The sequence below is a fragment of the Sinohyriopsis cumingii genome, chromosome 3, assembly GCF_028554795.1.
Source record: "Sinohyriopsis cumingii isolate HCF-2022 chromosome 3, ASM2855479v2, whole genome shotgun sequence".
Lineage (NCBI taxonomy): Eukaryota > Metazoa > Mollusca > Bivalvia > Unionida > Unionidae > Sinohyriopsis > Sinohyriopsis cumingii.
In genome coordinates, this window is record NC_142963.1 from 18396684 (window position 1) to 18411873 (window position 15190).

Here is a 15190-nt window from a genome sequence, read left to right on the forward strand (position 1 = left end):
TGCAAGATACTGGTGTTAAAATGAACCGAACATACCTGATGCGACTTGAATCTAATTGGTCCTAATTCAATTCCGTCCTCCGTTTGGTAGTTCTCACCAGGATTGTAGTACATGGCGCTGGATATCATGTTAAGCATGATAAAAGCAAGGACACAGGATGCACGCTGTACGCGCGTAAAGTTGCTTATGCTTGGTCTATAAAGAACAGAAAGCCACATATGGCTGTCTGAAATGCTCCTCTTGACGTGGGAATAGAACCGATTCTTAAATGTTGACAGGTCATCTGTGGCAGAGACACGCATGATACACTCTGTTTGGCCATTTTCAACCGATAGCCACTGTTGAGCCATAAATGTGTAACTGTAATAAACCGATAGATGATTCAGTCAGGTAATTTAGATGAAGGGTTCAGTTAAGAACTACTGTCAACAATTAATGCACATGAATTTTCTAACAGATTTATAGTATTGGAGGCTTTTCGTTACATACCTCAGGATGCATACGTTACTGTTCTGTGAAAGGACTTATACTGGGCCAATCAGTGATACAAGAGCCCATTGCCATTTCCCAGCAGAAAATCAATACGTAACTTGGCTGTGAATATGAATTCCATACAATATAGTAGTCTATGTTATAAAATATACTGGAGATACTTATTCTACTCTTTAATGATTGTTTGGAACATTTGCTTACCTCTAATGTGACATATATCCTAATAATCTGATCATTAACTGACGTATTTATTGAATGCAAAAACATGGGAGACAATTGCGATCTGTATTTGCGTATCTATGTATTATTTTTCTTCGCAAATGTTTTTGAGGTATTTCGTGGCACTTCTATGCAGCTGAATAAGCTCAGTTCAGCGCCCTGTCGTACTGCACGGTGAATGACTTGGATACACATCTATCAAACCCAAAATTCGATTTGGAATTGTTGACTGATATCGATATGTGTTTGCTTATTTACCGCACACTTTGTAGTGGATTATTAATGGCAAGTCATCCAAATGCGTGCGCAAACAACCAAGAAATTGACGGGTATTACCCCTATCTCCAACCAAATAACATCATATATCCTTTCTATAATAATCCCTACGACTAGGCAATGATGCAAACGTTACCGTTTGATCGGTCTGAATGGATTAATCCAGCACATAATGACATGCAATCAAAATGCAAATGACTACAACAGCAACAGATTCTGTGGATACTTATTTATACTTTATGTAGAATACTATGAAGATATTCATCACGCCCACAACAATGATCCGTTAACAAAAGAAGTGTTCATAATGCCTCTAAATTGATTGAAATCTAATCAGTGAACAATCGTTAATTAGTCCGGACGTACATTTATTGGATAAACCAAGCTGTAACCAAAATTATGTATGCATTACACTTGATAAATTTGCAGTTTTATTTGTGCTTAGGGATGAGAGCAAGTAAAATTCATCGAGTGCTTGGATTTTACAGATACATCAAATATTATTTTTCCTCGAAACAAAGTTTGTTTGCTACGACGAAATTGCTATTTCTTGTCATTAATACCACTTTCGCATTTTGATATCTTGCGATTGCAATCCATTAAATAATTAAAATAATTAAAATGCATTATGTCGGTAATTATTATTCGCTGTATCGATTGCAATTCCAATTATTCAAACGCGTTACTTAGTGATTAGAGGACATAGCGGTCTGCATGCGATAAATAATTTGTTGTCTGTCTTGGAAAACCAATTCGATTTGAATTTAGAAATAAATAAAAGGACCATATTATGTCAGTTACGCGACGTTTCCCGTGTTCTAACCCCGACATTGTATAGAAAATAAGATTATTTCCGAATGATTCTAAATGAGATGGTTGTGCAATCATTTTATATGTTACGATAACTAGCAGTGCTTGTATTTTTAATGCAAGTAGTGTTATCCATTCAGCGTTCGCTCCTTACTATCACTCATTCATTATTGATCTGTGTGTTGGTGTCCGTATAACCGTTATGCAAGTGTGCGATTAATTAGTTCTACAATGGCTTGGTTTCGATGTCCATTTGCATGCTCAACATGAACTCATACTTGATGTTTTGCCAAGAACATATTAACTGATCCAATAAATTAACGCGCACGTTTGTGTGTGCAATTTGCCCTCTCGATCACGTACACGATCGTGAGGAATAAATAGGTGATCAGCCTGATTCAACTCATTTTGCATTTGAACATGAATCCAGTAATCCTAGATATTTCTTGGCACCGATAGGTAAATTTTCCAATATGTGTTTTGCCAACAATATAATAGCAGCTCCATAGGTGACCTTTGCTGCGCTTGTTGATTATTCAGCGGCCGCTTCACCTCTACAATAACCGCGATGACAGCAATATATACTGGATACAGTTTGCTAAGAAACCATGCTTGATTTGTATTAATATGGTTCACCTTTAATAAGTGGACTTGTACTCCATCATATCTGAATTTGACCTTTATATCCACTTTGATGATCCATCTAGCAATTCGTTCTCCGAAAGTTTGATTAATTGCATTCAAGTCATTATAGAGACTTTGATGTAAACGAATATCGTTTGATATTTTATAAACATGATGATGTCGGTAACATGTGGCATCAACACGACTGCTAAGGTGCATCCCCAACCTTTGGAATGTTGTTATAATTATGTCGTTTATCTAGTCGTGTACCAGGCCCACACTAATTGTATCCATGTTTGCGTTTTCTACAGGATATTTGTTCCACAATATTCAGGGTAACTGCGGCGGCAACACCATATCGGTCGACATTTCTTAACTCAATGCGCGTATACGGCCGAGTAAACTGGAAGTTCCTACAAACGTTAACGTTTTTGGTCCACATCGAACACATGTTTCGTTGATTGTGCGGCACCGCACACAAAAGATATGATTGTATTATATACAAAAATTGTATTATTCAGTGGTATGACGAAAGAGAAGATTGTATTATTCAGTGGTATGACGAAAGAGAGGATTCAACGTCATTAATTTTAAGCACAAGCAGCTCATAAACCACCCAAAAATAGTTCCAATCACTCAGATCAACTTTTGCAAACTCAATCTGCGCAATTAACATTGGTCTATCTGGATCAGGAACAACTCAACTGTTTTTTAATATGATTTTGACATGGTTAATATACGATCGGTTTTAAGTGAATGCAGCGTCGGCTGATGATACACGTTGGCATGGCGATCTAAAGCTTTAACAAGCATTGAGTAACAAAGCGTGGGATCACCACAACCATTGTTTTTTTTTTTTTTGTTTTTTTTTTTAAATTATTAAGCACCTACCATTGATGAATTGGATTAAAGTGAAAATAATCTTTCCCTTTATGACGATTTGACTTTTCAAAGCCAAATCAATAACGGACGAACATATTCACATTGTTAACACAAAACACCGTTGCAATCTATATAACACAACGAGATACAACAGTGCCATAAGTTACCAGTGACAACTACAACACGTTAATGATATTTAGTGGAATTGAATTTCATCAATCAATCAATCAATTAAACAATTTAATTCGCCTAGACAATTAGTGCTTTCACGACTGGTTAAGTCTCGAAGGTCGAGATTTTCAATTGATCGGGACTGTAGGAATGGAGCCACAAAGTCCCGGTTTTATGTGCGAATGTCTCACTTTTTAATTCATGAACATGTCCGGCCGAGGAATGGTACGCGAACCGCCACAGGAAAGCTGTACGCTCAGAAACGGCGAAGTGCGTAAGATCAAATCAAGTCCAGTTGTACTAGTGGACATAACTCTACTCCAATGGTGTGTAAGCCACTCGTGTATTTTTCCTAATCATTTGAGTTGTCTAGTTTCATTGCTATCTTTAACTAAAGTTGGAATTTGGGTTACATGGTGTACTTTTGATTTTCCGATATGTTGTCAATCAGCTGGGTGTCAGGTACCCCATACATGTTTGGGTCGCGCTGTGTTTGCTTTCTGCTTTCACTTTTGATGGTGGTATACAAAGGATCGAGTTAGGGTTGTGGGAAGAGCTTTCATCGAAAGAGGTCTTCAATAGCCAAAGGAAGAACCTTATATAAATTTGCATTTTGAAAGTCTATGTCCGTTTTCGTCTTTACTGCTTCTTCATTCTGTGTTACCATCTTTCCTTCTTCTTCGTTCTGTTGAAGTGTTTGGCTCTTTTGCTAGAGTTTGCTGTTCTGCTTTGACTCGACTTCCATTGCCTTAGATCTGGAAGCCTGCGACTGGTCTTTTATCGCCATGATCATTTGTTTAATAGCTATATTGAATTGGGAAGGTATATTGTGCCCCTTTTGGTTGTATAAATTAATATGGTTGGTCTGTGTATCAGTGTTGGATTTAAATGTGTTAATAATTAGAGATTGTGTTGTTGTTCTTGATTTAGTTCCGCCGTGTGTGGGGCCTGATTACTGTGCTTAGGTCACATTCTAGTCTTAAGATTGTTGGAGCTAAGAATTCTTTGTGTTTATTTATATCTTAACACTCTTGTTTTCGTGTGTATCTGGACCTGATGGCGGGGGTTTGCCACCTTTATAATATGTACATATAGTTATGGAAATATATGTGTTATTTTTCTCAGTCCATGATGTTTGGTATTGTGTTAGCTGCATGCCTTCATGCGAAGAAAAAACGACACCAAAAATCCACAACAACAACAGCCATTGGCTTGCGCTTCAGCTAGCAGTCGTACCTTACTTCTTTAGCCCTTCTTTTAATTGTTATTATAATTACTTGTATGTGTATTTTTATGTTGCCATATTTATTAATGTGTTTGAGGTACCTTATTATGTTCATGTATGTGGTATCGATGGTTTTGTTGCGTATGTTAATTTTTTATTTGTTTTATTTTGGTAATCGTGGAAGCGGATTCGTTGATTATGGTATCTGGGACAGGTGTTGAATACGTGGTCCAGTATTTCAGTAGCAGGGCAATGTGGACAGTTAGTAGTTTGGTTCAATTCCTTCCTGAGATGTTTCCCAAAGCTGATTCGGAGTAAAGTTTTCCTGATAATTAGGATGTCCACGATTTCCAGTATTTTAGGTGTCTTGATTACGTTTGTGGCCTGTTTTTGCAGTTGCTATAAATGTCTGCCCATGTTGGTGTTGTCCCATAGCTGCTGCCATTTCTTGTTCATTTAGCTTCTGATTATATATCTCTTAACACTGTAGTTAAGTGGTTATGTTGCATTGTTCAGGAGATTGTATTTCGCCCTTTGGTCGGCTTTATCGTTGCCAGTCAGATTAATGTGAGAAGGTACACATAGGAATTCGATGGTTTGTTGTTTATGTTCGATCTCCCTGCTGGAAACAATAGTGTCTTCTAGCATATTTGCTCTACGTTTTGACGTACCAGTCTCTAAGGGTTGGAGTACGCTTAGAGAGAATTCTATAATGGCGTACTGGCTGTGGTTTTGGGTCTTAATCCATTTGAGGGCTTCATCTATTGCCCAGTATTATGCTATGTAGATGGAGCAGCCATTTGTGAGTCTTTCACCAAATTCAACTTGTTGTTGCGGTACCACTATGGCAGCAGCAGTTCTGTTTAGTTATTTCGATTTAGATCCGTCTGTGTAGATTTTAAGAAATCCAGAGTAAATTTCTTCGATGATTGTCTGGATTCCTGTTAGTATTTTTGGTGGGGTTTTTTTTGTAGTTTAGATCCTAAGGTCTGGGCAGACAGGTTTATTTTGGGCGTGCAGTTTTTCCAAGTGGTAGGGACTTATTGATTTTGTAATGTTCTGCTATAGTTCGGGACAGTTGAATTTCATCACAGAGTGTGTAGATTTTCTTACCTGCTGGGTGGTTTAGAGCTCGTTTTTGCCTGAACGGAATGTTGGAAGTTTTAATCATCATTTTGGTTGGGTTGGTGTCTTGATATATTGAGTTTCTGGTAGCATATCTCAATATGTGTTCTTCTCGTCTGTGGTGCAGCGGTAGATGTCCCGTCAGTATTTGTAGCACCTCGAGTGAGATGTTAGGTTCCCGTACATAGTCTAAGTGCGTTATATTGTATGCTGTCCAGTTTCTTAAGCAGGTCATTGTTTGCCGAGGCATACACTTGGTAACTGTAGTCCAATTTAGCACTGATTAATGATTTGTAGAGCATGAGCATAGATTGCTGGACAGATCCCCACTTTGTCCCCTTGACATGTTTTAGGGAGATTAATGTCTTGTAGGCATTTTTGATTAGGGTTGTTATGTGCGTTTTCCAATTAAGTGTTTCGTAGCATTCTCAAAAAAAGTGTTTCTTTTACAAATGAGATTGGTGTTTTTTGGCTGTAGAATTTTGGGTATGTAGTAGACTTCCTGTTTGTTGGGGAGAACAACGTTCCTACTGTTTTAGAATCAGATATTTTGAATCCATATGTGTCTGCCCATTTGTTGCCTCCGTGTAGGCTTTGATGTATTTGCTTGATGTTGTTTTTGTTGTTATGGTTGCCTGCCTTCCATATTCCACTATAATCAGCAAATTTGGACAGTTCGACTAGTTTGTTGGTAACATCGTTGCAAAGGGTGTTGATCATGAGGTTGAACAGTGTTACACTTATTACGCTACCCTGGGGAGTTCTGCTGTCCAGACCTTAATCTCAGAGAGAGCATCGCCTACTCTGGTTTTGATTTGCCTCCCCGTTAGGAAGTTTGAGATCCAACGGTGCATTCATCCTGCCGAATTGATTGTGTTAGGAGATGACGCCTTTAGTCTAGACCATATAAAACGCTTTGTCGAGGACTAGAAATACCGCAGTTAAGTGCATATCTCTTTTCTGTTATGTATTATATGGAAGTTTAAAGCTTGCTTCTAGTCGAATTACCTGATCAATGGTGGAGCGTCTGGTTCTAAATCCACTATGTTTTTTCAGTGAGTAGGTGGTTTTTTAAAGGTGGTGCCTTAGTCGGTTCTTGATCATTGTTTCCATGACTTTGCAGATGGTGTTAGTCAAGGAGATGAGTCTATATGATATTATGTTTTTTGGGGTCTGTTCCTGGTTTAGGTATGGCTATGACCGCTGCTTGTTTCCATAATGTATGTATGTTTCCAGTGTGCCATATTAGGTTTATCATGTCAAGTATCATTATTTACATATTTCTCGGGAGATATTTATAGATGTCAACGCCGATGTTGTCTTCACCTGGGAATGTGGTTTTTGTGTTAATCAGTGTTTTTCTCCATTCATCAAGGTTAATTGGGTCATTTAGTGCTGAGTCATTGTTGGTTTGGTCCGTGAATATATGAGGAAATTCTTCTTCGAGTACCCGTCTTTGCTCCATTCATTGTTGGATATGATTGTTATTACTGCTGGAATTAGGAACATGTCGTGCCAGTTGTTCTGCTTTGTTCTAGTTGGTGTCGGTTCCTGATATTTTTGGTGATGTTGCCGGGACCGTCAATTTCATGGCTTTAATTTTTGCCTAGACATTTTTGGAGTTGGTATGATTGTTGAGTGTGGAGCAGTATGTTGAGCATGAATTAGTGTTTGCTTCCTTTATTACTGTTCTTGCGTTGTTTTCTTTTTGCTTATATATTATAAAGTCCGAAGCTAGTTTTTTGTGTTTGATACGGTTGAGGGTTTTTTTTTATTTTTCTTGATGGCTATGCGGCAATTGTCTGTCCACCATGGTATACTTTTGTTGTTGGATTTCCCGCTTGTTTTAGGTATACTGTTTTGTGCCGCTTCATTTATTGCCTGGGTTATGCTGTGATAGTATTGGTTTGCATCGTTATTTTGAAGTTCTTCTAGTTGTATCTTGCCCAAGGCTTGTTGGAAGAGGTCCCAATTGGCTTGCTTTGTTTTCCATTTTTGTATGGTTACTTGTTGAGTTTTTGGACTTTGTATGTTTATTGTTATACATAGCGGGAGGTGGTCACTGCCATGTGAGCTTTGTTGTAACACTTCCCATTCCGTGATAAATGCATGGTTTGGTGTTGCGAGTGTTCAATCAATAGGTGTCAGTTTTCCTTGGATGGGGACTATTCTGGTGGGTGTGTTGGTATTTATTATTACAAGTTGATTCTCTCTGGCTTATTTGTATATGCTTTTCGCTCTTGTGTCTATATGGTCACCACCCCATTCAGTTTGGCGCGCATTACAATCCCCACAAATTATGATATTTATACCCTTACCTTTTAATAGTTCCTAGTAAGTATGCGTGGGGTTTGTATTATTTCCTCCAGTGTCATATACATTATACATATATAAGTTGTTTATCCTACTTTAATTTTGAGTGTTTGATATTCAATTAAGTTTCCATTTAAATTAATGTTAGAGTCTATCTCTGATAATTATGACCTGACGTCAAGTAGAGAGCTAAACAATCTTGTTTTTGCGACGACTTGATCATTCATACTCTAACATCTCGCACTTTTATGTTGTATTATGTTGTGACCAGTTTGAGCTGAAATTATTGAATTCGAGTGATTATTTCTCTATAAATACAAAAGTGCTCTTATATAATTCTTGGATGGAGACATTAACTGGATTTGTTACTGCATTCAAACCTGTAATAATATGTATGTAATTCAACAAGAGACTGTTGACACATCAGTACGACGATGGCCACAACAGGCACCTCATCGCCTTTAAGTTTTGATCTCTTTGGTATTTGAACTGGGTTTTATTCAGGGCTTCTTATTACTAGGACTTGTGTCTTTAATTCTTGGATTATTTTCGGATTTAATTGGCAATACCATTAGATTTGTTTTCTTCTTCACTTCGTATTCTAGGGAAATAAATTATTTGTTGCATTTAAGAAAGATTGTTCGTCTTCACTATTTTCCGCCACTTACTTGTAGAGAATAGACTCGTAACAACATAACATTTGCAAATTATTACCAATACAAGCATATGTCACGAGGATAGAGGAGTGACGTAGATCAATAAACGCCGTCTAAAACAGCCACAAAAATGTTTATATTTTTTAGATTAATTCTTTCAATCATTTATAGAAGTACACATTTCGCCTCGAGTACATATTATTCCATGTTTTGTACAGACAGACGTATACATTAACAGCTCTCAAAATGTCAGGTGAGGAATGACGAATTGTCTGAACGAGAAACAATATAGTGTACACATTTTCTCACAAAGTTTAGGTGCTATTGAAGATCAAGAAAATTTATTAGAGCATTAAGGCATCAAGGATTGGTGACTCCGATATTTCGGTTTTACTTGAAATAAATGTGGAACCTTTTAACCTGTCTGAATCATCACCCCTAATTCCACTCTTATTGTTGTTATTAAATATAAGCCATTCTAAAACACGTGTTACATGTCTTAGCTGCTATTCTGCGTGATTTTAACAAACATTTTCTCAGCTCTGTGTATTAAATACAAATGTACAGCAGAGAACATATAATCGTCTTGACCACAACGCAGGTAGAACTTACCCCTCGTTTTTCTGTATATCATATATTTCAATCTTGCTAAGGTACCATGAGGCTGATTCTCCCTTGCCAGAATTGTCGTGCCAGATCCGAAGGTACTGAATGACACCAATATATTCTGGGACTGACATCAAGAAGTTCATAACTGTTCCTGTTTTAAACTCCTAAACAAGATCAACAAAAAAAACTATAGCAATCATGTTATATGTTAAGTACTTTGTTTTCATTGTTACTAAAAAAGATCTGGTGTTGATGTTTATCATTTTATTGTCATTCTATTGTCATTTTATTGTCATTTTGTTGTCATTTGTTTTTGCAGCGACTCGAGGAAATACAAAGAAGAACTGATGGATAAACCTTTATCTCAAAGAGAGATAAAGGTAAAATGATAGTGTACCATGCAAATTGATGTTTTTGTTTTCAAGCAACATTCTCCAGTATCCATAATACATGAAGACCTCACCTTTCTTACACCGTCACTGAGTTCCCTCACCCCTGTGTCAGCCAGGTCCCCTGCAAGGACAAAACCTATTCTCGACTTTGTCCCCGCTCCTGGCCGAAGGCCGGTGTATACCTTGAGAAGGTAAAAGTAGTTGTCATCGGAAAAATTATCCGCTAATGGTGTGATGCCCCACTGAAATTAAGAGAAACAAGATACATCCAGAAAGCTATGGCATGAAATTAGTATTCTTTGTTTAAAAGAAGCCCCTCATAGATGGGATGCGTAAGCAGAATATCTTTCATTCGTAAATTTTGTCAATGCAACCATGTACTGAGTACAGTATTTTGTTTCTTCACTTCGCTATAAGGGTTCGCACGCAAATGATTATTTCCAGTTATGATAGGAAGACTTCACGGTTGTCGCAACTTAATACATAACAAGTTACATAACAATGAGTTCTCTATCGTCTGAAACAAAGTAACAGGAAAGAGTGAAAACCAACGAATATCGTCAAATGTGACAATCGGTTTATTTCCTTAGAAAATACAAAGTGAAAATTTATAAAGAACTTAACAGATTTTTTAGTCACGTCCCAGATAGTCCTTAATGTTGTATTACATGTAAAAATGTATGATGTTCCAATTAAAATCCATCTGTCTTAAAATAACTTTAAATATTGAATGTGCTGAAATGCCTGTAGTATGGAGTGTGCTAATATGTCAATGTCCTGAATTGTGGTGATGTGTTATCATTCTTTTGGTGCATCACAATAACATACTCCGATATGTCTTTAGCTGAATTCACTATAATTTCAGATTAAGTATACATTTTCCAGTCATCAACATTAATCTTTAAATCTTAAGACACAATAATATAGCCAGGATGAAGACAATCTTCTCTCTAAATTTTGTCCAACACAACCTATCCTTATCCAAACCCTAAACACCGTATCGATAACGACTTATGTAGTGTCTAAAAACTAACACATATTATGAACGAAAGGGGTATAATCTTAAAGAAGGGATGAATAGACAGAACCAGACTACCCAACACTCTTTTTGAATACTATCTAATACTCAGTTTTTACGATGATATCCAAGACGTTGTGGGAATGATTAAGACCCATTACACTTACTAACCAAAAAAACTGGTAGGACAGCTTTATAAAAATTATTGTTGTTATCATATAAGTCTATTATCGCGTGGAAGGATACGAACGAACGGGGTTAGTTATGCACACACTGCATACATAAGCAAGGGTGAATGACAAATCTGACAAACGCACCGCTTACTATTGAACATACACGGGCGTGATAGGAAACATATATCCGATAAGGTACGGAGACAAGACGGAAACTTCACCAGGATCGAGAAAGAGATGTGAAAGAGCATGTCCATACAATTTGTTTCCAATCAGTTTGAAACAAGACAACACAATTTGTGTCAAATCTCAGGTTTTATTTTTCTAATACGAAGACGTTTCTGTCACTCAAAACAGGAATAAATAAAACCAATTTTACCAATGAATGTGATCACAATGTTGACAACATTGTGAAGTAAAACTTGACACATTGATGTAAGACGTTATCGTTTTGCAACCGATGGACACTTCTTTGATGATAAAAGTGAAAGCCAAAGAAGCAGTTGACCTGATTTAAGAGGGTAGTAATTTTCTTCGTCGCTGCCTTACTCTAGTATAACATAAATATCGACAAAGCATATCATTTTACATAATCGTCGTACGAAATAAGTGGCTTCTGTTGGCATTAAACTCTCGTATGGCTTCCAATAAGATCAATTAGTTCTCAAAAACTATTTCTGGGCATAGTTAGTTTCAAAAGGATCTGGTACACAACTAAGTGTTCGGACTCGAAAGGATTTTTATCTCCGCATTACTGCCGATGCCAACGAGTAAACGATTCGGTAGCTGTCGTTGGTACACCCCAACTTAGATCTTGAATCGGAGTCCAGAGGCAATGGTGTAAGTTTTCATTTCACCTGTTGTAGTTTGTATTTGGTTTCATTTCTCACTTTAAGCAAAACTTCCACACGGCGAATTAAAGTCTGGCTTCATTGACGACTTGTACGAATTAGCTACCAAATGGAACTCTGCACTACGTCGATTCCATCTCAGGCGTATTTCCGTACCATTTAACACATACTTGTCGTGCGACCACGTGTCCAAATGCATTGGATCCATAATTTGTAAACTGTGTCATTGTTAGATTTTGCTTGCACGGTTGGTAAATCCGACAGTATGAAGATCATCAGCTTATGTTACCTCAAAGTCGTTGAAGACATACAATGTGTCACATTTACATAGCAAAAAGGCATTCAGATGTGTACCCTTGGCTTCTGTTCTGTACGTCAATGACTTTTTCATGTGCGGTGCTGCTGACTAGCTTGTTATTGCTATTTATATTTGATTTGTATTGTTTGTTGAACTTTATTAATTAATAGTTTTTATGTCTGCATTTTGTACTTAACCATTGTCCAATATCAAGTTACGGGTATGCCTGACCAGGGACATTTTTTATGTAAAGAACATAATACATATTCAGGAAACATTTGAGTTAAAAATTTGCTATTACTTGTTTTCTAAAATGTAGTTTCACCTAGATGTTTTCTTTCTAGAATAGAAAATTCTATCCAAATCTCGTTTTATACAATATAAACACTGCCAAAGTGAGATTTACAGACATGAGGAAATACTAGTTCTTGTCGAATATCGCACGTGTTTCCTTCTTCAGTTCAAGAAGCTATGGCATAATGCACTTTGAAAGAAGTAATTCCCAGCAGCGGAGCAGCTGTGTTTCCTATGATATTACAATCGACCTCAGAATGCACAAACATCAAATTCAGTCCTTATTTCAATAGTCAATGCAGCTGAAGACATAAGAGCGCCATCGACCATTGTTGTGAAGTTCTTTTGAATGAGGTGCTTTGTTTGCTTTTCCATACAGGATCTAACATTTCACTTTATAATATTCTATATTAATTTTCAAAATTTTAATTTACTTCTCATGTTTTTTTTTTCTTCTATTTTTCAATTAACATTTCTAAAATATTATTATTAAAGCCAGAATGAAATAAAAACTTTAATTCTCGATTGTGGTGGGGTTTTTCTGTTGCTTACATACTTTTGTAGTTTGTAGACATGTAGCACACTGGAAGATCTAAACGATAGTATGTTCCTCAATCAATACTATACCAAACACAACATCAATGGCATCAACAGACTTAAGTGCTTCAATATTGCAGATGAAAGAACATGTGCTATCTTATGTATAGTCTTAACTATTCAAAAGCATCCTGACCTTTTTTTGACCATAGAATCTTGGTTTCCTTATGCAAAATATTGTTATGGGTTCAGCAATTATGGACCAATTGGAGCATAATTAGCGATAATATTCAGCCATACCCCAAAATCTCATAATCTGCATTTACTCACAGGCACAGGAAATTCAGAGAGACCTTATCTGAACTTAAGTAGTTTTAACTTGTTCGTGTCCCAGCATATGACCTCGAAATGTAACACAAGCACAACAAAACTCACATGTAATTAAATTACCTGCATTATTTGTATCCCTGACCCTATCAGAGATTATCCTAATCGTCTTCAGGTGATCTTTCCAAGGTCGTTGTAGATACTGACACCATTGATGTAAACGTCACATTTACTTAGACCAGACGTATTCATCTTCGCTAAACGTTGAAAAATATAAAGCGAACCTTTCATCCCAAACGGCATTATTTTATATTGATAAAGCCCATCTGGAGTTACGAATGTCGAAATTTCCTTAGCACTCTCCTTGGACCACATAAAAAGCATGACCAATAAATATATCAGCTAATGGAGTAATTTCCTAATGAACATACTTATTAAGAACTGTCTTTGCCGTAGCTTTAATACATGAACAAGCTGTTATAAATCATGGATTTCATTTTGAAAAGGATAGACTATCTGATCCAAACAAGCCAAGCCACTTCCAAGTGAACTAACTACAGCCTTACATCCAGCAAGGTCATTGCTTAATAATAAATGAATACTTTTCAAGGGTAAAGACTGGCATGGGCTCTGAGACTAAGCATAATGACAATTTTACACAATGGATAAGACTATTGACAACGCCGCACTCTCCATCCTGAATAATAGCACTTTCATTAAATGAGGACTTCTCAGAAAAAGGAAAAGTACTTGATAAAAAAGAACCCTGAGAAGATCACGTGTCTCTTAACATTTTGAAATGGATAAGATTGGTAGGATCATAAACATGAGAGAAAATTCCTTGGACATGAATAGTGCATAATTCTCCATCACAAAATCAGACTCAGATTTATTTACCCAACAAATATATTGCCTTCAATAAATGACCATGAGCTTGACCTGTAGAAAACAAAATGAGCATTCGGAATAGCCCTGTCTTAATTATGTAACTTTTTCGACATGTAGTAAAAAAAACAAGACCCTTTTGTCTTGCAATAGGTGCACGTATAGATAGCGTGAGTTCTGATCAGTCTTATCAGAACTTTTATTCCATAACGTTGTGCCAGATTCAGAATTTGAAGTGCTCCTATGAGACTGAAATGGCTTGTTACCCAAATATTGCTTAGTTGATACATTGAGAGCCAAGGAATAATCGTCAACTGTACGTGTTGCATTATCAAAAGTTACGACGTTTTAGTCATCCAAATATGTCTTAACCTTATAGTAGGCGCAATTCTTAAACTCGTCAATTATTACGAGTTGTTAGATGTTATCGTATTCTTGACAACCCTTCTTGGCTGAGCACCGCCAATCAAATAATTATCCATTGTCTCTTGCAAATTCGATATGGGTAGTTCCAGTTTCTTTTCTAAAACTCTTATGCCCTTTTCGATATGCCTAACGTACCAGCTCCGATCCCTTCAAAACAGATGAACCATATCACAATAATCACTTTGTTTTACTGACAGTGAAGTATAGATTTTACGTGATTTCTCAGTAAGTACACTTTGTAATTAGTTCACCTTTTCAAAATAGAGTCCAATACTCTATCGGTCATTTCAAATTTTCAGCAAGGTTTTCGAAATTAGGCTAATATTTATGTACTTAGTTTTCTTTAAAATGGGGTAATAACCTAATATTTAGGGTAACATCCAAACCTGAATTTTCGTGTAGAGTGGGCGAGTGCTTTCCGCTTGCCAACTCAAAATAATTGAATCTATATTGAAATGACCTTTCTTCTCTTCTCTCTGCTTCTGTAATTTCCTCTCTTTTTTCTTTGTGCATTTGTATTAGCGTTTTCTTCTCTTCTCTTTCTCATTTTATTTTTCTGGCCTCTTCCTGCAATTGCAGTTGTCTCT

The 15190-nt window shown here is 36.7% G+C and overlaps 1 protein-coding gene across 2 annotated transcripts in view; it reads right to left on the reverse strand.

Moving 5' to 3' along the window:
• The window catches only part of LOC149802497 (uncharacterized), a 154314-nt gene that overhangs the window by 22877 nt on the left and 116247 nt on the right, over window positions 1-15190 (reverse strand). For both annotated transcript variants that reach the window (XM_089951742.1, XM_089951741.1), the window contains exons 17-19: window positions 9866-10036; window positions 9406-9566; window positions 36-360 (exon numbers count right to left, since the gene is read on the reverse strand). In XM_089951742.1, coding sequence (XP_089807868.1) covers window positions 36-360; window positions 9406-9566; window positions 9866-10036 — 657 coding nt within the window. The remainder of the gene's footprint in view (window positions 1-35; window positions 361-9405; window positions 9567-9865; window positions 10037-15190) is intronic.